Raw genomic sequence first — 27,145 nt, 5'->3', positions numbered from 1 at the left:
TGGTCTCTTGCTGCACTACTTACCTGGTCTGGCCCTTCTCCAGCCTGACTCTACACTTCAGCCCTCTGTCCTTTTCAAATGCAGATCTGTTCTTCACACCCTACATTGATTTTAGGATTGCTCAGAGGGTAGGGAGAAAACTCCTTGCAGGTCCTGCCATGGCCAGGTATCTAATGATTCCTTATTCTGCCCCTCCCCATCTGGGCTGCAGACACACTGATCTTTCTGTCCTATAAACTCTCCCTGCTCTCCCCCACCACAGGCCCTTGGCACATGCTATCCCTGTTGTCTGGAAGGCTAGCCTCTCCTCTTTGCCTAATTAATGCCTTCTCATCCTGGAATTGCCAGCGCAAGCCTCACCTCTTCAGAGAAACCTTCCCTGACTCAGTCAAACTCACCTCCACCCCCAGTGCTACCATCATGGAGGCCCACAGGCTCCTAACCATTTCTTTGCAGCACAAGTTCTAGCCGCATTTTTACATTTGGATGATCATTTGATTCATGACTGCCTACAGAGACAGAAGGCAACTATGCACGCAGAACTTGGGTTCTGGAGCCAGGCTGCCTGGGTTCAAATGCTGGCTCTGTCCCTGTTGGCTGTGTGATCTTGGGCAAGTTGGTTAACCTCTCTGTGCCCGTGTTTTCTCATCCGTCAAACAGGGATCATAATAATACCTACCTTAGAAGGCTGTTGCAAGAATGAAATAAATTCATATGTGTTACATACATGGCCCTGAAATAATCTCAATAAAAGTATAATCAGTATAACTTTTAAAAATAATTTAAAAAATTTTTAATTGAAAAAATAAATAACTGTACCTACACTGCTATCCCCACACCCCTCATCTCCAGACTGTCAGCTCAGAGGGGCAGGGAAACACAACTCTTTTGCTCCCATTAACCAAGTGCTTAGTTCTAGTTACATTTTTATTGAATGATGGGATGAATCCGTTCTCTTCTTCACCCGAGAAGAATACTAACACTACGGTGTCCCGTCTCTCCTTCTGTATCTGAGTTTGGGTGGCTCTAGCTTCTGGCATGCAGTGTGGTGGCCCTTGGCCACAACCCCTCCTCCCGCCCACGTGCCCGGCTGGTGTGTTTGGGGAATGGTGCTGCCAGGCGTGGGGAGTCAAGGGTGAGGATCCCCTGTCTGTGGCCCTGTACTGGGGAGGGCCCAGTCTGTGTGACCACCGCAGGAACAGAGGGGACTTGCTGTGTGCCAAGCCCTGGGCACCCCGCTTTAGAAATATCTGACTCATGAGGCCGGAATGATTTCTGTCCCCTTGTTATAGACGAGGAAACTGAGGCCTGAGCAAGGGAGCCATCTGCCCAAAGTCAAAACTCTTGGTAAGTGGCAGAGCTCAAGTTTAGGTCCTGCCAGCCTTTCTCCAGAGCCTGTGTTCTTCAGACTCTCACCCTTAACTGATGAATGTGACCCACTTAAGCACTGAGCATGTGGGAAGGATTCCTCCACTGAAGGTGTTGGGGGTGCTCTCCCGATCCTGGACAGTTTTGTTAAAGGCCCCACAGTGACATTCCCACTGAATTCTGGCTTGTGATCTGCTGGCCCTTTAAACCTGAGGGCCCTGACAGGTTGATGTCAGGACAAATTCTCTAAAGAGACATTAAAAACAAAGCTAGAGGGAAAAAATAAAGGTGAGAATGGTTTATCTGCAGATGAACGAAACTATTTAGGAAAACTCCCACCTCTTCTGTCAGTCAGAGATGGAAGAAACAGTCTATTGCTTCCTTTCTGATCTCACAGTTCAGGGGCTTGATGTCTCTGGTCCTTTACTCTCTAGGCCCCTGAGCTGCCACCTGTTTATCACAGGTATGTGCATGAAAAAAATTAAAGCCTCCTGTTTACTTTCAAAAACAAAGACATTATGATTTTAAACTAACTTATTTGGGATCTTTTTTAGACATGTGGATATAAGCACTGTGAGCACGTGGCTCAGATGGTAAAGAATCTGCCTGCAATGCGGAGACCTGGGTTCAATCCCTGGAGGAGGGCATGGTTACCCATTCTAGTATTCTTGCCTGGAAAGTCTCCATGGGCAGAAGAGCCTGGAGGGCTACAGCCCACGGGGTTGCAAAGAGTCAGACACTACTGAGCGACTAAGTATGGCACAGGGTAGAATAGTGAGGTTTTATTGCTACCATAGTAGGTGATTTTAGGATGTTTATAATGAAATGAAACGAGCCCCTAAATAGCAGAAATTCCTCCCAGCCCATGAAGCATCCACCACTAGTGGGATAGCATGCCGTGTCCGTATGATGGTGTGTTAGATGGTGCGTGAAGAGAGTTTGGAAGAGTTTGTAATACTGTGGCACCATTAGAGAAAACCATGTGTGTCTTTATGAATAATCAACTATACACATATCAATTAAACGCATAGGAAACATCCTAGAAGGGAATCCACCAAAAATGTTAGCAGTGGTTGTCTTTGCACAGTGATATTCTACTTAAATTTTTCTTTGTTTCTCTAATTTACAAATCGTCCTATAATGAGCTTGTGTTTACTGAAACCAGAGCAAGCCTCAGTTTAAAGAGGAGGAGGGGGAAAAGCCACAGAATTACTAGTACAATCTTAACTCGCATCTCAGATTAAGAGTCTTAGCATCCAAAGAGCTTTAGAGAAGAAAAGAACCTTTGAAAGCATCCCTGAAGGGTGAAAGCAAGGGGTGATGAGGTGATGACAAGCATGGAGGCAGCAACATAGGAGCATAAAATCCTCATAGGAGGGCCCCAGGCCCCGTGCCCCTCACTCCCCATCCTAACCTGCCTTCCTCTCCAGGAATCTTCAGCTTTCTCTTACTCTCCATTTTATAATTGCCCTTGCAAAAAAAAAAAAAAAAAAAAATATATATATATATATATATATATATATATATATATATATATATATATATATATATATAACTGCCTTGCAAAGTACCCTCCCTCCCCCTGTGCTTATTTTTAACCATCTTGTTCGGGAAATGTATGCTGAGGAGCTCCTGGGAGCATGGAGGAGAGGTTACTAGAACCGGAAGCCACTCTGCAACAGGAGTGCACGGGTATCCCTCCCCTTGACTCTGAAGAAGCAGCTGATGATGAGCTGATTATGGAGGTGGAGGGAAGGCATCCTTGTTTGCTTTATGTCTTCCTCAGCATGATAGGGGTGTTTAAACAAGGATGAACAGCCCTCCAGAATCCTTCCGGGTCCCTAGGAAGAGCATGTTCATAGAGCTGACAGAGCAGGGCCTCGCAGGCCAGGTGATGCAAGGGCGGAAAGCTCACTGCTTCTCTGGATGGATGGAGAAGGACGGGCCTGAGCCTTTAGGGCAGGGGCTGCCCCGCGAAGCTCTGAAAGCTTGGCTATGTGTCTCGCTGGTCCCTGACCCCTACCGGGAGGAAGGCCATAATTCTGATGTGCTGACCTCCCTTGGGAGGACGGTGTCCCCAGGACCCAGGTAACCTGGAGCATTGGTGAGGAAGCAGGCAGTCGCAGTGTGGTGGTGGTGGTGTGGCTTTTAGCCCCAGAGAATCCCAAATTTGGAACACATGTGATGCAGCACACATACACATCATCTTACAGGGCAGTGGGTCTAATCCGTGTTTTCTGAGACTTCTCTCCTAAGTGAAGTGCAATTGAGCCTTCGAGTTGGCTACGCTGGACTTTATCCCACTCGCCGGCGTGGGTGACCTTGCTGTGGTCCCTCTCTAAGCCCTGCTTTCCTCACGTGTCAGATGAGAGCATCGTTAACTGCCTCGCAGGATTGTCATTGGGATCAGATGTGATAATGTGTGAACAGCGCCTAATCGCTGCGCTTCATGAATGCTCGTCCCCATCCCTTGCCCTCCCTTCCTTGGCCTCTGGCTCTCTTTCTCACAGGACTCAGAGCTAACTGGTCGGGAATTACTGGCCACCTATGTTTTCTTACAGTTGATGGATGTGTCTAAACTTAAACCTATTAGAATGACTGCCTAGGAAACGTAAGCTCTTAGTTAGGCAGCTTAGCAAGGGGTCTCCAGGTGGGACTCAGGGCACATTAAGGAGGGCTGATGCTCTTTTTCAAAAGAGTGGACTCCGTTCTCCATGTTTGGGAGAAAGCCTTCAGAAAGTTAACCTGATGTGCCGTCAGAGCAGTCAGCTCCTTTATGGAGTTCACGGGGCGATTACCACAGAGAAAGAGAGAGAAAGGCGTTTTACTGTTTCTGAGAACACTGTTTTCTCTTTCAGTCTTGTACTTCTCTTCCTGCACCTTCCTCTTTGCCTCTCTCCTAGTGTTCTGGAACCATGCAGTGTTAGAACTTGAAGTGCCCTTCCAAAGCTACAAGGCAATGAGCCCACTTCTTTCTTTCAATTTTAGAACATGGTAGTTGTTCCGTGAGCCCCCGGGGGCAGAGAAATGGCCACGCTGTCGCCCTCCACAGACACCTGGGCCCTTGGGGAAGGCTCCCAGACACACCCATTGCGGCAGCAGTGTTGGGTGAGGGGCTCTGAGCAATCCTGAGGGCCCCAAACTCATGGCTGTCTGGTCTACCTTGCACCTGTCTCCCCTCTGGCATGCATGCCTGTGTTTGCATTTGAGCAGAGGTGACTACACCTTGTCACGGCTCTGTGGGAATGATCTCTTTCTTTTCGATACAGATTGGGAAAGAGGGGGAGCGAAAGACTCTGCCCTGGCTCTGTGTCCGTGTTACATTTTGCGTGTGTGCCTTACTCTGGGGAGAGGAGGCCAGGGCCTTTAAGAAGGTTAAGAACGGTTAAGGCACTTAGCACTTAGTAGGACAGAGCAATAAATGAGTGTATTGCTGCTCCATAGGCAGTATGACCTTACAAAGTATCAACATCTGAAAGTCTAAATATGCCCAGAAAACTTTGTAATTGGCTTATCGTTAGAAGTCCAAGCATGATTATTACTTCCCAGGTGGTGCTAGTGGTAAAGAATATGCCTGCCAATGCAGGAGACAGACACAGGTTTGATCCCTGGGTCTGGAAGATCCCCTAGAGGAGGAAATGGCAACCCACTCCAGTATTCTTGCCTGGAGAATCCCATGGACAGAGGAGCCTGGCGGGCTACAGTCCATGGGGTCACAAAGAGTTGGACGTGATTGAAGCAATTTAACATGCATGCAGACGTTAGTCAGCTTTTGCACAGTTCACTGTTCCTTGAGGGTATATTAACATTTTTAAGGACCCTAACCATCCCGTGGTTTCACTCTCCACGTGATCACTGACAGACACCCAGAGATCTGCTGGCTTCTAATGTTGCCCATGTGCTTGGTGATCCCGGCAAGGCTAAGCCCTTGCTTACTATTAACATTTCAAAAACAAACACTGTCTGTGTCCTTTGTTCTGTTTCCTGTGGTACTCAAATGAAAGAAAGTTGAGTCTCTTGACCTCACCAGGCTTAAGACAGGGCTTCTGGGACTTCCCTGGTGGTCCAGTGGTTAAGACCCCATGCTTCCAATGTAAGGGGGCATGGTTCAGTCCTTGTTTGGGGAACTAGGGCCCCACATGCCAAGTGGTGCAACCAAGAACATTTTTTTGTAATTAAAAAACAAAAAAGGGCTGCTTTCATATGATGGCCATTCATCCTCTTAAGGCACCTGTGCCTCTCCATCCACCACAGTGATTGTGTTTCCAAGAGCTGCTGCTGAGTACCCAGAGGGAACGGGTGGGTAACAAGTGGAAAGCTTGTGGTCAAAGAGACGTCACCTCAAGAATTAGGAGAGCAAGCAAAATAGCCAACTCAGTGAGGCAGCTTCATCTGGAACTTTGGCCCTGAGGATTCCAAATGAAAACATACCCCTACTCCCCATCCAGGAAGCAGGAGAAGGGTGACCATATGGAGTTTGCTTTGAAGGCCTGTCTGTCGTCCTGACATTCTGTCCCCAGCTGACTGTATGGTCAGCACTAGCAGTGCATCTTTGTAACTAGCTCCCAGAGCCCCAGGTCTCATTTCACCTTAACTGGACGGGGAAGATGAGGGGACCACGGAGCTCGTTGGTGATTGCACAAGCCACTGAGTGAGGTTGGACATCTTTCCCATTGTTATTTACTGGTCAGGACCAGATGAACCAAGGAGTATTCATTTTAGGAAAGGAGAGGGATAGAAGGGATAAACAAAGTCCAAAAAGTCCACCAACCAAGAAAGAGTTTGGTGTCAAGCCTTGGAACCTCTTGTCTCTGCAGAGATGAACAGTCAGCTGGTCCAGACAGACCTGATGTGTGCAGCACATCCTAAGCACAGCCAAAGGAGTCCTGTCTTTTAGGACTTGACATTTCTGGATGCCAGCAACTTGGGCATCTTGTAGATTGGAGTTTAAAGGTCTGACTTAGGCTCCCTGTTGAGAAGCCGAAGTGGAAAGAGGGGTGAATTTGGCCTTGACAATCAAGTTCTGCATCTGAGTAGCTGACTGTGGGGCACATACTAAAGACTGATATTACCCCCTACTTGGTCTGAAGCTCAAGAAACAAATCCAGCCCATTTGGGGGGTTCTTGTAATTTATCCTGGGACAGAAAAGCCTAAGGTGGGATCCCCAGGAGACATGCCTTTATTCATTCAACAAACGTCCGTTGCAGGCCTGTGTGTATATGGTGGCTGGGCTCCCTCCATGCCTTTATCTCACAGAGTGATCTGCAAAGGACCTCAGTCAGATGCTTACACAGGGCAGAGTGGGAGAGCTGAAATGGTATTTATTTGTTTTGAACAATACAAATTGTCTTTCCTGACTACAGGTATTAAAAATGCAAAGACCAAGTTTGAAAGCAACTATTGTCTCTCTTCCTCTGAACTTCTCAAGCTTTAGTCTAAAATTGGGGAACTTGAGAGTGCACAGCTTGACCCTAACCTCAGATTCCGACTCAGTCAGGGTGGGATGGGCAAACCTGTGGTTTAAAATGAGAGCTGGTGTAATTCTGCTGAATACAGGTGATGGGTTAGCCCCTGGGACTTTAGAAACACAGGTGACAGGCAAGGGCCCTGTGTTGAGATTGTGCAGATCAGTTACCTGGGAGGCTTTTTTCCAATCATACCCACCTTGCCCCTTCCATTTCCACCCATTCTGCCCTTGGGAACCACTTTTGCTTAAAGTATATTTTCTTCCTTCTGGTGTGTGAGTGAAGCAGAAAATTTGAGAACCAGCTGTTCTTTAAAAACAAATTCAACTTCAGGCAGAGTTCAGGTTGAGGGCTCTCAGAGGATGCTTTTGTTTCCCTTTGAAGTGTTTGGGAGAAAGAATCTGAGGACTGGTAAAGGCCGGCTGGCCCCACCCCTTGCAGCGTGTCTAGCCCCACGTGGTCCACCTGTTCTGGCCAGGAGATGGTGCATTAGGAGACAGACCTCAATTCACACCTCCCTCTAAACCCTGTCTGCTGTGGAATCTTGCATTCAACTCACTTATGTTTGGGCCTAACATTTCTGAACAGCACTTTCCTCCTGAATAACTGGTATTGTGATCTGTTGGTGGTTAGTAGGAATGGTGTGGACCAAACAAGGGGGCTGTTGGAGTAGGCTTCTCAAAGCTTGCCGAACTTGCGCCCTGGGATCCTGTGACAGTGCAGATTCCAGGGCACTGGTGTGGGTGGGCCTGAGAGCTTGCATTTCTAACAGACCCCCAGGTGATGCTACTGGTCCGTGGACCACACACTGAGTAGCAAGGATTTAAAGGTGCTCTCCTCCTTAGATTTGCTGTGAACTGTTAGTGCAAGTGGTCAGCTAAGTTATCAAGCTGGCAATTTTTTTCTGGCTCTTTTTTTAAATTTCATTTTTAATTGTGGCAATTCTTTTTTCAGTTCTAGAAATAGGAGAAAATACCTGTTACCTAATGCTGATCATGAAAATTGAGGCATAGAATGCTTTCAGCCATAAACACTGTTCTCCTTGGTCCCTTATATTGTGTATGCATGTTCAGTTGATCAGTCACGTCCGACTCTTTGCAGCCCCATGGACTGTAGCCTGCCAGGCTCCTCTGTCCATGGAATTTTTTAGTCAAGAATACTGAAGTGGGTTGCCATTTCTTCCTGTAGGGGATCTTCCCAACCCAGGAATCTAACCTAGGTCTCCTGCATCTCCTGCCTTGCAGGCAGATTTCTTTACCTCTGAGCCACCAGGGAAGCCCCCCTTATATTATTAATTGTCCCCAGTAACATAAGAAATACTGAAAAAGGAGGCAGAGAGGATAACCTACTCTGTGGGCTGAGAGAAGCATCAAGGGCAAAGCTTCAGATCTACAAATTACAGGCTACGCTTAAGGTTCAGGAATCATGGTTCCTTGTCTTCCAGAGTTTACCTGTCAGGGAAAGACTTTCAAATATAAAACAAAGAAAAGGAAAATGTATTTCCTTCATTCCATAATGCCAGCTTTAAACTTGAATCAGAGTCACCTGGGAGGGATGTTAAAATGCAGCTTGCCAGGTCTCACTCAGACACTCTAATTTTGATAGCATTTTAAGTTCCCAGGTGATACTGATGCTCACGCTTGAACCAGCACAAAGCTTTGTCCCCAGAGCCCATCTTTGAGAGAGGTGTGCATGAAAAACAGTGTCTCTCCTGACCTGTGAGGGTCAGGAGAGATGAGCTTTCTGGCTGCCTGCAGATTGCTCTTCCCAGCACAGCATGGCCTCAGAGGCTGGAGCTCTCCAGTGTAGCTGGTTGGCTAATCACCTCAGGGGCTTTTTAAAAGCCAGAGGTTCCTGGGGTGCATCCTCAGAGATACAGGCAAGCAGCCAGGTTCAGGCCTGCCTATGTGGAGAGCAGTGAGGCACCAGATGGACACTGGAGAGCTATGCTCCTTTTAATGACTCTTGGATTCAACTCTAATGATCACTCCACAAGTGAATGATTCCCCGGCAGGAAATTGGACCCTCTGGAAGTACATTTCCTCGCTGGATTCCTAAAGTTAGAGTCGATAAATTCTGCATGCATTTCCGGAGTGCTTCATTTCCTACCCAGGGGTGGCTACCAGCCAGGACCATCTGGCTATGGGGATTCATCCGGGGCGAAGTCCCCCCATTGGGAATAACACCATCCGTGGCAGTGTTTAAAAGGGAATGGATAAAAGTCACCGAGGACCAGATCCCAGAGAGAACCCTTCCCAGGCAAACTCAAAGTCAGATTAAGATTGAAGCAGTTACTTAAATAGCCTCAAGAAGAAATTCCTCCTTTTGTCTCTCATTTGTCCCTGGATTTGGGGATGGTGATCTTCCCTGAAATTTCCTGCTTCACCAGCTGATGCTTGTAGAGCTTCATTGGGCACCATGCTCTGCCAGATGGGCTTTCTAAAGTCGACTTGGGGAGAGCCCCTGCTCTTTTGGCATCCACTACTGGGAAGAGGCAGACACATAATCATGTAACTGTAAAAGCAGGTAACCCTCCCCAGAGGCTCCATCCTTGGCCGAATTTGTTTCCTGCATAGTGCTTGTCACTAGAGAAATGATTCGTCTTCTCTCTCAGAGCTCGAGCAACAGGAGAGCAAAGACCAGACCATCAGACCCTGGCCTCTCTCAGCCGCTGGATGTGAATGGCCCAGGAAGGGCATGAGAGCAACTCTCTGCAGCCAAGGCATCCCTGGAGGAGGCTGCCTGCAGACCACTTGCTGCCAGCCCGCAACACCACCTGGATCTGAGGCGGATGCTTAGGGAAGAGTGTCAGTTGCAGTGGTTCTCAGATCTTAGCTGGCATCCAAATCACCAACGGGCTTGTTAAAACACATTTACTGGGCCTCACCCTAGAGTTTCTGATCTGGCAGGTCTAGGGTGGGGCCAGAGAGTTTCCTACAAGTTCCCAGGGGATGCTGATGTTCCTGGGCCCTGGACCACACTTTGAGAACCACAGGGATGGTGTGTCAGTATAGCCATCACAGCTTACCCAGTGGACAGATGGGAGGGGATTGAATGACAAGAGGCAGAGAGACCTCTAACAAGCTATGCCAGTGAGCCAGGTGGGAGAATATGGAGCTCTGAAATGGACCATAACAGTGGGATTGGAGAATAGAAAGAGGGCGCTTCCGACAGACGTGATGCTGCATGTGGTCTGGGGAGCGCTAGCCGTGGGAGGAGAGGGCAGAGTCAGAGTAGCTGCAAGGATGCTTATGCCAGGAATTGAGATGCACTTGGGGGAGGGGAACGGCATGTTCCTTTGGGACCTGCTGGGTTTGTGCTTCTGTGGAAATCTTCTGATGGAAATGTTAAAAAGGAAGTAAAAAATACAATTCAAAACTCAAGAGAGAAATCTGAGCTGCTGGTACAGATTTGGGGGCGCTTGGGGTAGAAGTGTAAGCTGAAGCTGTGGGGCTGAGGTTACTTAAGGGTGGCTCTTTGAGGAGATGGCAATGATGCCTCCGAAAGGAAGCCCAGAGACTGGCTGATAGGGCCGGGCAGAGGAAGGGCTGATTAGGGTGCCCAAGGTGCGTGAAGTGAAGGGACCGGAGGTGTCACCCGGAACGGGCAGCACCAGGTATCAGAGCATCTCCAACAGCCCAAATCGGACAAATTCCAGAGACCCCTTAAAAGAACCAGCCCCAAGAGATGGGGTTGTGTTTGAGGCACGACTCAGAGGAACTGGCCCATGGATTCTGAAACCTGTAGTTTTTCAATTCCTCATTTTATTAATACTTTGTCTGTACGATTTCATTTTGCCTTGATGATAAAGTCACCTTACAGTTAAATATTGGTGAAACACACATACAGGAAAAGGAGCTCACCCTGAAAACATACATGAGGCTTAGTAACCACCCATGAGGGGTCTTTCTTCTCAGAGGAAAATCAAGGTGAACAATATGGTGGTGCATGGTGAAGGGAGGGTCAGTTGGTACTTTTTTTTAAATTGAAGTATAATTGATTTACAATATTGTATTAGTCTCAGATGTACAACATAGTGATCTGGTAATTTTATACATTATGAAATGACCGCGACATTAAATCTAGTGACCACCTGTCACTATTCAAAGTTATTTCACAATTATTGACTACTTTCTGGAGGTCTATTTTTGTGCCTCTAACAGGGGTGGAAAAGTACCATGTATCCATGTTCTTCCCTCTGCACTTGATACTGTTCTAGACTCTCCTGGGACCTTAACCACTGATATTTTCAAGGATTAAAAAGATTCTGACAACTGCTTTTGAACTATTTGTGGTGGATTGCTACAAAGAGAATGGTTTGCTCTAAGCTAAAATTCTCTAGGTGATAATTGTATATTTCACCGGCAGACAGTTTGTTTTTTAATTTTCGAGACTTGTTTTGTCATCCTGATCTTCATAAACCCTGGCTTCTAAGAACACAAGGACGAGGTCTGACACGTGTCTGAATCAGGCTGAGGAGTCAGGATCCCGCATTTTCTGGCTTGTCAGGCTGCCTGCAGCAGGAACTGCTTTAGGCGGGAACACAGACCGACGCATTCTCTGTCTTCACAGTTCTGTACGGAGCTAAACCAGCCAATCCTGCCCAACATCCGCAAGTGGAAAGGGCCCCGGGGATGCTGGAAGGCCGTTGTTTCAGAGGCACCCTCGACTCAGCTCCAAAAGGTACCCTCACCTGCAGAACGGGAATTTTCTTTCCATTTTCTTTTTTCCAATCACAGACGTTTAAAACCTTTCCTTTGCCAACATCCTTGATGTAATGTTGTATTTCTGCCCATTTTTTAGCTCTTTGCCATTTGTTGCAAAATGCCCTGGTTCTTATTTCCTGTTTGGATCAGGAATGGCCTGCTGCCCAGACAGAAATGGGAACTTGGGTGTTGGGAGGAGAGGAGAAATCCTGTCTGGAGCCAAGGCAGCAAACGGGGTATTTCTGTCCTTTGTCGTTCTAATCCCTTCTCCACGGTTCCAGCCTCTGCCAAGTTTGTAGAGAGCCCATTGTTCATTGACTGAGAACTTCAGATTCACTTAATTCATACATGAAATATTCGCTTTAGTGGTAAGAATTGTGCATATGGAAATGGTCTGTGGAAACGTTCAGCAGATTTTAGTTTTGAATTTTCTCTCACTAGTATTGCCCATATGGGTTTAGGTAAATATCTCTATGTATATATTTTCACTCCTACATATATTCAAGACCAGTTTTTACTCACTTGAAATATTCAACATCGGTAGAGTTTTAGATTTTAAAAAAAGGCTCCTGATAGTTAATTATGAGTGGATTACAAAATTTTCCTATAAATGCAGATGTTATATTTTTATCTCTAGGTGTTGGTGCTGTGTGCATGTCAATTCTGTCTGACTCTTCGTGACCCTTGGACTGTAGCCCACCAGGCTCCTCTGTCCCTGGGATCATCCTGGCAAGAATAGTGGAGTGGGTTGCCATTCCCTTCTCCAAGGGATCTTCCCAACCCAGGGATCAAACCCACATCTCCTGTGGCTTTGCATTGGCAGGCGGATTCTTTACCACTGAGCCATGTGGAAAGCCCGTTTGTATCTCTAGTATACCTAATATGCTTATAAACACACATGATATAAATACTTATCTGAGTGATATGGAGATCTGGGACCTTTAAAATTGTAATGTTTACTGGATTAAAAGTATCCAGTCACTTATTGACAATAAGCTTTCTTTTTAGCTCCTACTTTAAAGTGTGCTGTAAATCTTATTTCTCCGGGTTTGGGGTGTAAGTGATTACTGCAGGGGGTAGCCAGGAGGCTGGAAATACAGGATAATTGGAAGGTATCTGGCCTTTACCACTCCAGCCCATGACTGTCCCTTCTCAGTTATCATAGAAATAATACTAACAGGGGACTTCCCTAGTGGTCCAGTGGTTAGGACTCTACACTCTCCCTGCCAGGAGCCCGGGTTCAATCCTGGTCAGAGAACTGTGTTCCCACAGGCTGCACGGTGCAGCCAAAAGTAAAATAAAAATAAACTTAAAAAACAGGGCTGGGGGGCTTCCCTGGTAGCTCATTGGAAAAGAATCTGCCTGCCAGTGCAGGAGACAGGGGTGCCATCCCTGGTCCGATAAGATCCCACATGCTGCGGAGCAACTCAGCCCACACCATGACTATTGAGTCTGTGCTCTAGAGCCCAGGAAACACAACTACTGATCCCACATGCAGCAATGACTGAAGCCCTCTAGAGCCCTTGCTCTGCAAGAAGAGAAGCCACTGCAGTGAGAAATGCACACACTGCAACTAGCCCCCACTTGCCACAACTGGAGAAAAGCTGGTGTAGCAATGAAGACCCAGCAGAGCCATAAATAAATATATAAAAGTCATTTAAAAAATGTTTTTAATGGCTCAGATGGTAAAGAATCGGCCTACAATGCGGGAGACCCAGGTTCAATCCCTGGGTCGGGAAGATCCCCTAGAGAAGGGCGTGGCTACCCACTCCAGTATTCTTGCCTGGAGAATTCCATGGACAGAGGAGCCTGGTGAGATATAGTCCTTGGGGTCAAAAAGAGTCAAACACAACTGAGCGACTAACACTTTCACACATTTTTTAAAAAGGCACTTTACACACGTATATATATAGGTTCACAGGACATTTATAGTCCATTTAACACTGTTTATCTGTTCAGCAAATTATTAGAAAAGTTACTGTGTGTCAGGCACTGTGCTACATACTAGATGTTCATGGTGAGAAAACTAGACCCAGAAACCTGGCCTCTTTCACTCTTTGCAAGCCCAGGACCTTGACTGAGCCTGACGGAGCCTGTTGGAGATTTTCAAGTCAGGTAAACCTACTCCAGGTCGGGTGTCAAGGCCACTGGGTAACAGTGTGTGGCTGCCTCTCAGATCGCTCAGCCTCAACTCCTTCTTCTGTAAAATGGGATCAACAGCTCCTCCCTCAACTCACAGAGTGGCTATAGAATTTTAAAAGCTACTGTGCATTGAATGCTTGTTTAGCAGACATGGGCCAGTGCCTGGCAGGGTACCCATGAGGCAGCAGGCGGTGCTGAGCTGGAAGCTGGCAGCTGCTCAGTAACCAAAGCCACCTCTTGGAGTCTTGTATTTGATCCTCAGCATTGCCATTTACCAACTGTGGGGTTTCAGGGAAGTTACTTAACCTCTCTGAGCAGCTGAGTCTTCACATGACAGATGGGCATGTGAGTGGCCATCCTATGGGATGTGATGATTAAAAAGATAATCCTGTGCCTAGTCTGGGATCTTCCCTGCAACATGCCCCTTCTAAAGAAGAGCCCAGGCACCCCAGCTGTGTGAACCCCTCTGAAACTGCTGGTCTGGGAAATTTGTTGGGGGGACAAGGAGGACCATGCTGTGGTTTAGGGATATGCTTTTGTCTCAGAAACAGCCCCTGGTCACCCAGTGACCCCGCAGGTCACCCCCAGACCCAGTGTAGAGTCTGCAGCTTTCCCTCTGTCTCCTCCTGGCCTTGCCTGCTGCTCCCAGCTCGGGGCTGAGCACCCCACCAGACAGACCTCTCTGCACACTAACACCTCTTCTTCTCCCGCAGGGTGCCGGGTTTGCAGGGTTCCTGTGGGACACGGCGGCCGGGGTGGAGCTGAGAGATGCCGCCTGGCAGGAGAGTTCGCCCAGCAACGGGCATGGAAAGCCGGCGTGCCCCAGCCCGTACCTCGCGAGGTTCAAGGTATCGCTCCTATTGCTGTGCGGGGCCACTCCTTCTGAAAAGGAGAAAAGCCTACTTTGAACTGTGAGCCAGAGGAGCTCAGCTTTTTGCCTGGGTTTGATTCTCTCTCAGGGCTGGGTCAGCACACACAGTCGGGGTTCCCTCAACTGGGAACTTGTCCATAGCAGGAAGGAGAGGAATTTGGGGGAGATCATAGCTCTGGTAACTTGGACCTCTGGGCGGGAAGGAGGTCAAATGGCTGCTTCCCAAACCTGATAAGCAGCAGAATCACCTAGAGAGATTTTCTCAAAATCAGGGTTTCCTGGACCCTGCTCCAGACACACACAATGCCTGGTTTCCAGAATCACCTCCTGCGCTTCATCAGTGCTCACAGCGCTGGGTAAGGAAGCTGGGTGTTTTGGAATCTCTGGATTAGAGGACAGCTGAACTGCTCTGAGGACACCATTCTCTTACTAGGGAGCCCTCCAGGGGTCATTGGGGCTTGGCAGGGGCCCAGAAGGAGCTTCTGGGTGGTGGGGCCACTGACACCTCCAGACGAGCTCTCTCTCTCCAGAATTTGGGAGCAGCAAGCAGACCGACCTGAGCTGTCTCTCCGATTCCCCTGGATGCCCTGGGAAATATTCATGCACAGCAAACAGTCAGAAATTGGGCATCAGGAAGGAGGAAAAGGCAGCAGCCAAAACAGATCACCAAGTCAGCAGTTGGCCTTTCCCCTCAGAAGTCACAGGGTTGGGCGAGAGTGGTCCCTTGTCCCAGAGCCCAGCAAGCTAGCTGCCGGGCGTCTGGGACACCCCCTCCTATATGCTCCAGAGCAGTTCTGGAGCCAGAGGGTTGCCGCAGACCTCAGCAGTTTCTCTCTGGCAGCTCCGGGCTGGGGCTGCCCGTGAGCTGGCGGCTGTGCTGACTGTGGTTGGGGGTCTAGCCCACACTCGCCCTCTCCTCACTCGCAAAGCTGCAGAGATGCTGGCGTTCCATGTGCATACACACAACCCGGGGTGTCTGTGGATTGTGCTTTGGTACTGATGTGTCAGTCAGCCAGGGATCACCCCTGAACCCTCCTCCCCAGGTCCCTTTTCTATGTGAAGTGGCTGCACTGGCTTTGGCCAAGCAAGGCAACAGGCAGAACCAGCTAGTGTCTCTCAGAGGTGGGCTGGTTTTAAAGATCATTAAGAAATGCTCTCAGATTGTGAATTATTGGCTCAAATCCTTTGAAGGAAGTGATCCCCTGGACAGGTATGAGGCCACTGTGCTTCGTGTCACATCCTAGGCCAGGCAGGTTGTGGGGACAGAGACGTGGCTCCTCTCCCCAGGCAGGGTTTCCTTGCCCATGGCCGGAAGGTGTCTCCCTTGAGGTCAGAGCCACGGCTGCAGAGAGAGCTCTCCGGCGGGGCGGTGGCGATGGCAAACTGGGGTCACCTCTGTCAGAGGAAACTGGCAGCCCCCACTTGGGGGTGCCCTCTGCACACCCCCGCTTCCTGGCAGATGTTAGTGTTTGTTGCCATGACAAACAGAAGGGTGGGGTTGCCAAACCCAGAGCCACTGAGCAGTGCTTTGGTGCCCAGGAGACTGACTCTGATGTCACGATTCTGCCCCTGCTCTGGGGATGCAGGAGGGGCATAGCCTGTGCTACCAGGGCTCAGCCAGCTTTTATTCTTCATGTTTGAAATCACTGAGCATCAGGCACCGTGATCTCTAGGGGGGAGGGGAGCGCATAGGGGTGGGTGGGATGTGGGGAAGTGGGGAAGGAGGCGGGGCCCAGCTGCAAATCCTGGCAGGGGTCGGGGGTGACAGGCTGGCCCTGTAGGGAGAGCCCCAGGTCTTCATTAACAACCAGCTGCTAACATCATATAAAGATGATGTCCCCTTTATAGTTGCTCAGAAGGAAAAAAAAACAACAAAAAATTGACATTTCTAGATGTGCCTGATTTTCCAGGCCCTAAGGAGGAGTAAAGGGGTGCAATGTAGGGGGTCCCCGTGACAGGACAAGAGAGGCCTCGGTCCTGCAAGGGCCTCAGGAAGCTCTTACGATAGCTGCCTCCCTTTCCACCAGGGTGAGCTGCCTCGTGTGCATTTCCTATCATCAGGGTTGTTCGCGAAGCTGCTTCGGGGTTGGAGGTAATGGACGCAGACAATGAGAGCATCTCAACCTGTCTCTGGTGCCTTGTTTCATCTTGCCCAGGTAGGAAGTCATGACTTGATGCTGGTGAACCTTCACCTGGCGACCCTGACCCTCCCAGGGGGTGAGAACCTGAGCAAGAATCACGGTGACAGCCATCGCTGGGCTAGCTTCACACAGACCTTGCAGGAAACCCTGAAAGGTAGGGACCATCTTTCTGTACGGCTGGGCTAGCAGCTCCCACTTCTGCAGGATAGGTGAGGGGTGCCCCTTCCCGGCGTCTCTCCCCTCCCTTAGGCTGGCTGTCCCGTGGGCAGTGATGCATACTGAGTGATGTACAGGAAACCGCTATACCTCCTGCATCCTGGGAAGCCCAGTGCCGTGGGCACGCTCACAGCTGTCTCTGTGGGTCTGGCATGTGGGTTCCACGGTGGGGGTTTTTTGGCTCTCCAGCCTCTCTTGGATGGACAGCATTGGGAGAAGGAGAAACTGAGTGATGATACCCTCCCCTGTGACCCTCATCATGGGCTCCACTGACCCCGTGTGCTCCGGTGATGGTGTCTCCTGAAGATGTGTGCCTGCTTTTCTTGTGAAAGAGAGTTGGTGACTAGGGGAGTGGGGGAGTCCTGATGAATCCTTTTATTCCTGGTGGATTGCAGATCTTGCTGGCAGAGCCCTGACACTGACAGAAACACTGGACTTGAATCTTAGCTCCTTCAAATGGCTGTAGGATGTCTGGGAGGTCACCACTCTTCAGGGGCTCACAGGGTGCCCAGGGCTAGGTGGACATCTGATGAAGGACCCAGCATATAGTAGGGGCTCAGCGGACATGAATTGACTCAAAAACATGCCAGGGGGATGAAGAGAACACTGAAAAGAGCGGGACTTCAGAAGACAGGTGGGCTCTGTGCTTTCCAGCTCTGCCCCCAATAATACCAAACATTTTCTGTGTGTGGTTTTCAAGGAGGAAGAGTTGAAAGTTGACACAGCTATAAAGACTGGGGTGTGTTCAGCTTGGCTTGGTTTTTCAGAGCACTGAGCTTCTCCAGGTGAGGTTTCACAGCTGGAGGCCTGCAGTTCTCTTCTGTATTCTAGAGTCTTAATCCATATTCCTAGCTTGCTAAGCCTTTTTTCCCTTGTTAAATTGGCCCCCTACAAGGTGACTTATGAAGATTTGGCTACAAAGATAGTTCAAAGATAGTTCATTTTGAAGAGTTGAAGAGTTTTATCGTGACATGAGACTTACCATCTTAACCATTTTAAAGTTACAGGTCAGTGGTTTTAAGTGTATTTACATTACTTTATAACCATTACCACCAGCCATCTCTAGAACTTTTTCATCTTCCCAAACTAAAACTCTGTGCCCATTAAACACAAATTCCCTTCCCTTCCAGACTCTGACAGTCACCTTTCTACTTTGTTTCTATGAACTTGGCCACTCTAGGCATCTCATCTAAGTGGAACCTTACAATATTTGTCCCTTTTTGGCCAGTTTATTTCACTTACATTATGTCTTTATGGCTTGTAGTATACATCAGAATTTCCTTTCATTTTTATGGCCAAATACTATTCCATTTGTCAGTCAACGGACACTTGGACACTTGTTTTCATCTTTTGGCTGTTATGGATAATGCTTTTATGAACATTGATGTACAGCTTACATTTCAAACCAGGATGTGCTGTGACCAGCGTTTTCCTTAAATTATGAGCCTTTGGGCTAAAAAAAAAAAAGTCAGAAAGATGTTTAAGTCAAGATACTTCATCCAAGGGGCAACTATGTGGGAGATTGTTCACCCACGGCTAGTCTCTAAACCCATTATGAAGGATGACTTGATAGCTTTTAAATCTGTGGATATTTCTGTTGTTCTTGATTTCAAGCTTTTCCTTTATACAGAGGAGGAAGGGAATATGCCAGTCTCTCACTTCTCTGATAACCATTGCTGTCTTTTAGGCCCTTGCTGTCTTTTCTGATGTTCAGGTAGGGATCAGGTATTTGTCAGCCTTGACATGCCCAGGTAAGGACAGTAACTCATGTCCCTGTGTCCCCCTGCGTGTAACTAACATCCAACCTGTTGTTAACTAGTGACACGGCAGAGCCAAGGAATCAGGAAGTGCTGCAACCTGCCCAAGGGGCAGCTTGGGTAAATCAATGAGCAGAGGTGGTTTGGCTCAAACAAAGACTGAACCTTTATTCCACAGGCTTCTTTCTATCAGAGCAAACAGAGTCGATTTGATTAGCAAACTCTGGGCCTTTCCACCTTTGTCTGGAATGTGCACCCAGATTGATTGACGTCAGTGAGGGCTGAGGGTGGGGTGCCCATCCACTGATAGAATTTTCTTCATTCAGACTGCCCACCCCCCCAGGGCCTGCTCTGTGAACTCAGCAAGAGTCAAACAAGGCAGGGTCATGCTTGGCATCAGAGTAAGACACCCCCAGTGGGGCCTGGCTCCTGCTGTTGTCACCGGCATTTTATAAATCTAGGACTCTGAGGAAGTCAGCCCCAAACATTCTCCCTTCACTCCTGGAAAATGTGTGTGCTCAGTAGTGTCTGATTCTTTACAGCCCCAGGGACTGTAGCCTGCCAGGCGGCTCCTCTGGCCATGGGATTCTCCAGGCAAGAATACTGGAGTGGATTGCCATGCCCTCCTCCAGGGGATCTTCCTGACCCAGGGATCAAACCCGCGTCTTCTGGGTCTCCTGCATTGGCAGGCAGGTTATTTACCACTAGGGCCACCTGGGAAGCCCTAACTCCTAGAATCTCAGAGGATAACTGTGGAGCCCACCCTGGTGGACAGCTTCCTAGGAGAATTTAGGGCCCTGCACGTCTGTGGGTTGTCAGAGGCAGGGAGTGTCTCCATGTCATCACCAAACTGCTTTAACCAAAGTAGCTCAGTTGTAAGAAACCTGGACAGTCCAATTCAAAATGAGCCATTATTTTCATTCCTGAAGTTACACAGAGCTTGGTTTATTGACACCTGACACCAGCATCTCTCCTGGGTTTAGAATTTTCTTTTCTTTAAAAAAAAAAAAAAATATATATATATATATATATTTTTTTTTTTTTTTCAGTGCTGAGTCTTTATTGTGGCACATGGGCTTTCTCTAGTTGCAGTGAGCGAGGGCTACTCTCTAGTTGCAGTACAAAGGCTTCTCTTTGCAGTGGCTTCTCTTGTTGTGGAGCACAGGCTGTAGGATGTGCAGTCTTCATCAGCTGTGGCTTTTGGGCTCTAGAGTGTAGGCTTAATGGCTGTGGTAAACGGGCTTAGTTGTCCTGTGGCACGTGGGATCATCCCAGACCAGGGATTGAACCCATGTCTCTTGCATTGGTCAGTGGATTCTTTACCACTGAGCTGCCAGGAAAACCCCCAGAGCTGTCTTTTTTTGGTTCAAATGTTTCATGTTTGTATCCTAATGAAAACCTCTCATTATATGGAAACCTTCTGTCTCAGTCTTTCCTGTTTTCCTTGAAATTTAACAAAGGTAGCATCTTTCTATTCATTCCTTTTAAAAAATACGTTGCACCTTAATTCTGCAGTTTTCCTCATGCTTTGTTCACCATTTCTTCCGTGCGTGTTTATCTTATGTCTGCCAGGCAGCAGACTCTGTTCTCAAGCGTGTGGGGCTTTTCCATCCTAGCTCTGTGTAAAGAGTCCTGGATTTGAGGGCTGGCTTGGTGGCTTTGGTCAGAGCCTCAGCTTCTCACCTGCAAGAGGTCCCCGGCACACGGTGACGACTCAGCGGAGGGTCATTAACACTGGCCACGTAGGAGTTGTTATTAGTATTATTCATAAATTGACTTTCCTGTTGGAAGTTCTCACTGATTTCTCACGACCAGCTTCGTTGGGCTCGCCCCGCTTTGGGTGCCAGGGTTGTTAGGATCTAGCATGAGGGTCACAGTTGCCTCTCTTGTTGGTCACACAATGGCTGCAGGAAAGACTTCCTTCTATCCCCTTCCCTCCCTCAGGACCCCACGGAAGAGGGTGTCATATGCAGAACATGAGTGCCCTCTGCTGGTGGCTTGTGTCATTTCACTTTAGATTTCTTCATCTCTAGCCATTGTTGACGCATATTTGTGTCCCCGAAGATTTGCTGAGTGTCTCAGGTGCATTTGGCCCTTGGTTATGAACTGCTTTCCTTGAAGCTTTTCTTGCAATGTTTCTCCCTGTGTGTGGCTCCCCTGAGGGGAACTTCGAGACAGGAAGTGATGGTCAGGCAGTGGACGGGAATCCCAGGGAGCCAAGCTGGGGCCCACTGTCCTTTCTGAATGTCTCCTCACTTTGGAAAATACTTCATAACTATCCCACTTACTCTTGTAAATCAAACTTGAGTTTGAGAGAGATGTTGAAAATACTTTAAAGTATTTTGCCCTATATTAGTGTGCTGGGGTTCCATAACAAACTACCACAGACTGGATGGCTTAAGTAATAGGCATTTATTTTCTTACAGTCCTGAAGGCTGGAAAGTCCATGATCAAGGTGTTGGCAGGGGCGGTTTCTTCTGAGGCCTCTCCTCGGCTTGTAGATGACTGTCTTCTTCCTGTGTCTTCACTCGGGCTTCCTTCTGTGCTCAATAAATGTTTGTTGAGCTTTTGTTAACAATCTGGGCAAGAACCTTAGGGTCTTTTCGTGCTATGAGATTCAGAACCCATGATCCAGAACAGAGGTGATGTTGACATGACACCAACCAAATGTGTCACTGAACTACTCTGAAAGCTTGCGGGGCCGGGGGTGCGGTGAGGAGGTATTGCACAGAGCACTTGGGAAAATTGGGAGAATAAGAACCATGCCACAGTCCGAACCCTGGTGAGTCAGATCAGACAGTCACGATCCTACTTAAATGAGTGGTGGTCAGTGTTGGGCTAACTCCCCACCACCTCTTACACTTCTGAATTTCTTTCTTCTACTTCTAGGAGAAAAAGACGTGATAGTTTTAGGGGATTTTGGCCAGGGGCCGGACAGCAGTGACTATGATATCTTGAGGAAAGAAAAATTCCACCACCTGATCCCCGCACACACCTTTACCAACATCAGCACCAAGAATCCTCAAGGCTCGAAGACTCTGGACAACATCTGGATCAGTAAAAGCTTAAAGAAGGTTTTCACAGGTAAAGCATGTGTGCTGTTCAGAAACAGGGTGAGAGTCACCTGCCTGAGCTGGCAGTTCACGACTGTCTGGTTTGAGCGAGAGGCAGGAGTGCCCTTCCCTCCTCTGCGGGCATTTACCAGGTTACCGTTCAGGTGGCTGTATAATTATCATTCACACAGAGCCACTTTTGAGAGTGAAGGGGTTCTGAAAACTAATTAAAAGGCATTCACTGACCTACATCAGGGACAAAGCAAATGCGTCCCGGCCAGACCTGGTTATCGACTGGCAGCACTGGGTCCTTGCTGCGAACTTTCTCTAGTTGCACTGAGTAGGGGCCACTTTCTAGTTGTGGTGCGTGGGCTTCTCATTGTAGAGCATGGGTTCCAGGGCACGTGGGCTTCAGCGGTGCGGTTCACGGGCGCTAGAGCGTGGGCTCGATAGTTGTAGTACACGGGCGTAGTTGCCCCACGACTTGACAGGAATTCAAACCCATGTCCCTTGCATTGGCAGGTGGATTCTTATCCACTGGCCACCCGGAAAGCCCCGACTTAGCCTCATTTTAACGATACTTAGTCCTTCAGCAAACACTTCTCGAGCCCTGTCATGCTCAGGCAGTGTGTTGTGGCCTGAGATTTACCAATGCCATCAGCACCCTGAAGAGCAGCAGCTGGGGGTGAGCTGACATGTCACCTGGCATCACTCTAGGATGTGGAAGGGCTTTAGGCAGGACTCTGCCAGACCAGGGTGTGGTGGGTAACCTCAGCACTGAAAAGCACTCCCCCAAAACCAGTCACTTGCTGAGCAGACCTTGGGTCATGAAACATTCATAAAAATACAGACGCGGCAGTAGGGTCTTTGGATGTAAGATAAGAAGAGTAAGATAAGAACCAAAAGTTTGAAAAGTGTCAGTTGATCAGTTGTAGTCATGTCCGATCTTTGTGACCCCAGGGACTGTAGCCCAGCAGGCTCCTCTGTCCATGTGATTTTCCAGGCAAGAATACTGGAGTGGGTAGCCATTCCCTTCTCCAAGGAATCTTCCTGACCCAGGGTTCGAACCCGTCTCCTGCACTGCAGGCAGATTCTTTACCGTCTGAGTCACCAGAGAAGCCCTTACTAAACACAAATAGTTGCAGATTATACTTCAGAGAAACGTTAAAAAAAAAATTTAAGTACCAATGGTGGAGTCCCACTGTGAGACCAGGACGTGCAGCCAAGACTTGGATCCTCAGGACTAGAGTTTCCAGTCCCGGGCACCAGTGTGCTGTTGGACTGTGTCATAGGAAAATACAAAGGATGAAGAAAGTGGGTCTCAGAGGGAGTGTCAGTCATGAGACTGGGCAAGACGCAGTTTGCAGAAATGCACCACTGGCCAGACAGAGGTCGGTGGCAGTGGGAGGTGGTGCTGGAGTGCTTGAGCAGACGGGGCTGGAGGAAAGTTAGAAACCATTGCATCTGCCCCTTGCTCTTCAGCTGTAGAAAGTGAGGTGCAGGGAGCAGTGGCCCCCATTGTGGGACTGTTGCCTGGGCAGCAGAACTCACAACAGAACCCAGGCCTGAAAGTGAAGGTGTTAGTTGCTCAGTTTAGGTCAGTTCAGTTGCTCAGTCATGTCCGACTCTTTGCAACCCCATGAATCGCAGCACGCCAGGCCTCCCTGCCCATCACCAACTCCCAGAGTTTGCTCAAACTCATGTCCATTGAGTCAGCAATGCCATCCAACCATCTCATCCTCCGTCATCCCCTTCTCCTCCTGCCTTCAATATTTCCCAGCATCGAGGTCTTTTCAGATGAGTCAGTTCTTTGAATCAGGTGGCCAAAGTATTGGAGTTTCAGCTTCAGCATCAGTCCTTCCAGTGAACACCCAGGACTGATCTCCTTTAGGATGGACTGGTTGGATCTCCTTGCAGTCCAACGGGCTCTCAAGAGTCTTCTCCAACACCACACTTCAAAAGCATCAATTCTTTATGGTCCAACTCTCACATCCATACATGACTACTGGAAAAACCATAGTTTGACTATACAGACCTTTGATGACAAAGTAATTTCTCTGCTTTTTAATATGCTGTCTAGGTTGGTCATAACTTTTCTTCCAAGGAGCAAGCATCTTTTAATTTCATGGCTGCAATCACCATCTGCAGTGATTTTGGAGGCCAAAAAATAAAGTCTGTCACTGTTTCCATTGCTTCCCCATCTATTTGCCATGAAGTGATGGGACTGGATGCCATGATCTTAGTTTTCTGGATGTTGACTTTTAAGTCAATTTTTTCACTCTCCTCTTTCACTTTCATCAAGAGGCTCTTTAGTTGTTCTTAGCTTTCTGCCATAAGGGTGGTGTCATCTGCATATCTGTTATTGATATTTCTCCCAGAAATCTTGATTCCAGCTTGTGCTTCCTCCAGCCCAGCATTTCTCATGATGTACTCTGTGGATGTGAGAGTTGGACTGTGAAGAAAGCTGAATGCTGAAAAGTTGATGCTTTTGAACTGTGGTGTTGGAGAAGACTCTTGAGAGTCCCTTGGACTGCAAGAAGATCCAACCAGTTCATCCTAAAGGAGATCAGTCCTGGGTATTCACTGGAAGGACTGACGCTGAAGCTGAAACTCCAGTACTTTGGCCACCTCATGCAAAGAGTTGACTCATTGGAAAAGACCCTGATGCTGGGAAATATTGAAGGCAGGAGGAGAAGGGGATGACAGAGGATGAGATGGCTGAATGGCATCACCAACTCGATGGGCATAAGTTTGAGTAAACTCCGGGAGTTTGTGATGGACAGGGAAGCCTGGCGTGCTGCGCGATTCATGGGGTCACAAAGAGTCGGACGTGACTGAACTGACTAACTGACTGACTACTCTGCATAGAAGTTAAATAAGCAGGGTGACAATATACAGCCTTGACGTACTCCTTTCCCAATTTGGAACCAGTCTGTTGTTCCATGTCCTGTTCTAATTGTTGCTTCCTGACCTGCATACAGATTTTTCAGGAGGCAGGTCAGGTGGTCTGGTATGCCCATCTCTTTAAGAATTTTCCACAGTTAGTTGCTTAGTCTTGTCCAACTCTTTGCAAGCCCGTGGACTGTAGCCTGCCAGACTCCTCTGTCCATGGAATTCTCTAAGCAAGAATACTGGAGTGGGTTTGCCATTCCCTTCTCCAGGGGATCTTCCCAACCCAGGGATTGAACCCAGGTCTCCTGATTACAGGCAGATAGATTCTTCACCCTCTCAGCCACTAGGGAAGCCACCAGAGTTCAGGCCTGGGTCCGTTTGATTATCTGGGACAGTTCTCACTGAGGGCCACGGCCATGCTTCTAACTGCTCCATCCTTCCTTCTGTGACTCTTCCACTGTTTCTTAAACACACCTTGAGTTTCACATGTTTCTAAATCTTGACTTTAAAAATACCTTTACTATCATAAACTTCTGTAACTTTCTCTTCTTTACCCTTTTTGTAGAACTTTCTCCTTTCCCACCTGCCTTTGCAGCTTTGCTTTGTGAAATAGGACCTTCACTTTGGACACCTTTGTGGGACCTGTGTCCCTGTGTTGAACACTTACCCTCGCTGGTCAGATTGCAAGTGTTTCAAAGTAAGGACGGCATGGGGGCCAGGAGGTGTGTGAATGGGCAGGAGACCTGGACCCAGGGTAGTTTCAGCGCCTCCTTGGCAAACCCTCACTTGTCTGGGAAATCCAATGGGCTGAGACAGCTGATTTGCACAGGCAAGCCAGGTGACTGAGGGGTCTCTTCAGGGAGCCCAGGCTTGCAGACTATGTACAGTGTTGGCCTCCACCCACCCCGCATCCTGACCTCTGGGTCTGTCTTCTCTCTGCCTCCAGGCCACTGGGCTGTAGTGAGAGAAGGCCTCACGAACCCTTGGATTCCAGATAACTGGTCTTGGGGCGGAGTGGCTTCTGAACACTGCCCCGTGCTTGCGGAGTTCTACACGGAGAAGGACTGGAGCAGGAAGGAGGGCACTCGGAACGGCAACGGGCTCACCCTGGAGCGGAGTGAAGCCATCATTAAACACGAGCGATGATGACACCGAATAGGCGTTCCACCCCTTGCCCCTGGGGAGTTCGCCCTTCCCCGTGAAGATGCAGAGCCGGAACCGCCTGCCCTGACAGCAGACAGTGCTTGGGCTGTGACCTGGCTGCCTTCCTCACAGAGTTTCTGGACTCTTATGGGGGAGGGAACCCAGCAGGCCCTCGAGGTGCTGGATGGTCTGACCAGAACTGGAACGTCTCTGATCTGTGGATGCTGCCAGCCTCAGCCACCGGGGGTCATCACCCCAGTGCCTGGACTGCAGCTCACGGGGAACAGCAGTGGAGGCTGGAGGCCGAGCTCTCGTTCCTGACCACCAGTCTGCGATGTTCTGACTGCAAATCCTGTGAAAAGCTTTTAACTTGAGCACTCTCCTCAAATATTTTGAGTGATGGTTTTTAGTTTTGTTTTGAAAAAAATAAACAGAGATGAGCCTGCCTGGCTGCAGTGAGAGCCTGGGGGCAGTCCCCGGTCCTGGGTGGGTTTCGTGCCTGTTCTGATGTCTTGGGCGGGGTGGGGAAGGGCAGAGGCTCTGGCCTGCAGGGTCCTGCACACGGCACCCCTAACCCTGGGAGTTCCTTTTGCATCCTCACCTTGAGATCACGCAGAGGTACCCGTCACACCCTCACTGACCCCCGGAGACCTCTGTCCAATCTTTAGATTGTCTCCTCCCTCCCATCCAGTGCTTCATCCTCTGACCCCTTTGCCGGACCATCTATCACTTTGAAGAACCATTTGAATGATCTTTCCTCCTTCCCCGCTCAGTTCAGTTCACTTTCAGTTCCCCAGGCATTCCCCACCCAGAGCCTCCATCTGCTGACCCTGAGGAATAGCTGTTGATTCTGGATCCCCAGGAAACTAAGCCTGGGAGCATCAAGAGAGGGAGGGCCCGCCTTTGAGGGTGGGAGTTGGGGGCGGGGGGCGGGAAGTGTGGGTTAACTGCCACCAAGTACTCTTTCCTTCCCAGGTTGGGGTCTCCTCTGGGTCCTCATGAGGCTGGGATTATAATGCCCATTTCACAGCCAAAGAAACAGGCTTACGGAGTTTCACCTCCTGAAGGTCACACAGCCAGTAAGTACATAGACAGGATCCACACTCAGTCCAAAGCCCATGCACACGTGTCAGCCCTAAGCTGCTGACACTGACGTGTGAGAGAGTTAACAATGGCAGTGAATGTGTGGACCACCATCACCACCAGTGGGAATCTAGTGACTTGTTGGGCCCAGGACTGGATGGGCAGTGAGAGGGGTCCTGTCCATCAAAGGATGGACACCTGGGGCATTGGGCTCCCAGGAGCACCACTGGTTGTGAGCACAGGAAGGAAGCCCCTTTCCGGGGGCTTTTTGGGTACCTGGTTATCACCCATCACTACTCCCAGGAGC

General features: G+C 48.8%; 1 protein-coding gene across 5 annotated transcripts in view; it reads left to right on the top strand.

The window, feature by feature from the left end:
• The window catches only part of EEPD1 (endonuclease/exonuclease/phosphatase family domain containing 1), a 125,237-nt gene extending 99,036 nt beyond the window's left edge, over positions 1-26,201 (top strand). For 2 of the 5 annotated variants that reach the window (XM_061165375.1, XM_061165374.1), the window contains exons 4-8: positions 11,407-11,517; positions 14,396-14,530; positions 16,710-16,848; positions 21,557-21,751; positions 25,559-26,201. In XM_061165375.1, coding sequence (XP_061021358.1) covers positions 11,407-11,517; positions 14,396-14,530; positions 16,710-16,848; positions 21,557-21,751; positions 25,559-25,758 — 780 coding nt within the window. In that variant the 3' untranslated portion in view covers positions 25,759-26,201. Of the gene's footprint in view, positions 1-11,406; positions 11,518-14,395; positions 14,531-16,709; positions 16,849-17,610; positions 17,696-17,805; positions 17,918-21,556; positions 21,752-25,558 lie in introns of those variants that run through there. The other 3 variants (XR_009696680.1, XR_009696681.1, XM_061165376.1) reach the window with 3 other exon arrangements.
• The last annotated feature ends 944 nt before the right edge of the window (positions 26,202-27,145 follow it).

The sequence above is a fragment of the Dama dama genome, chromosome 18 (assembly GCF_033118175.1).
Source record: "Dama dama isolate Ldn47 chromosome 18, ASM3311817v1, whole genome shotgun sequence".
In the NCBI taxonomy this organism is placed as follows: domain Eukaryota; kingdom Metazoa; phylum Chordata; class Mammalia; order Artiodactyla; family Cervidae; genus Dama; species Dama dama.
This window is presented reverse-complemented; position numbering and strand designations above follow the sequence as displayed.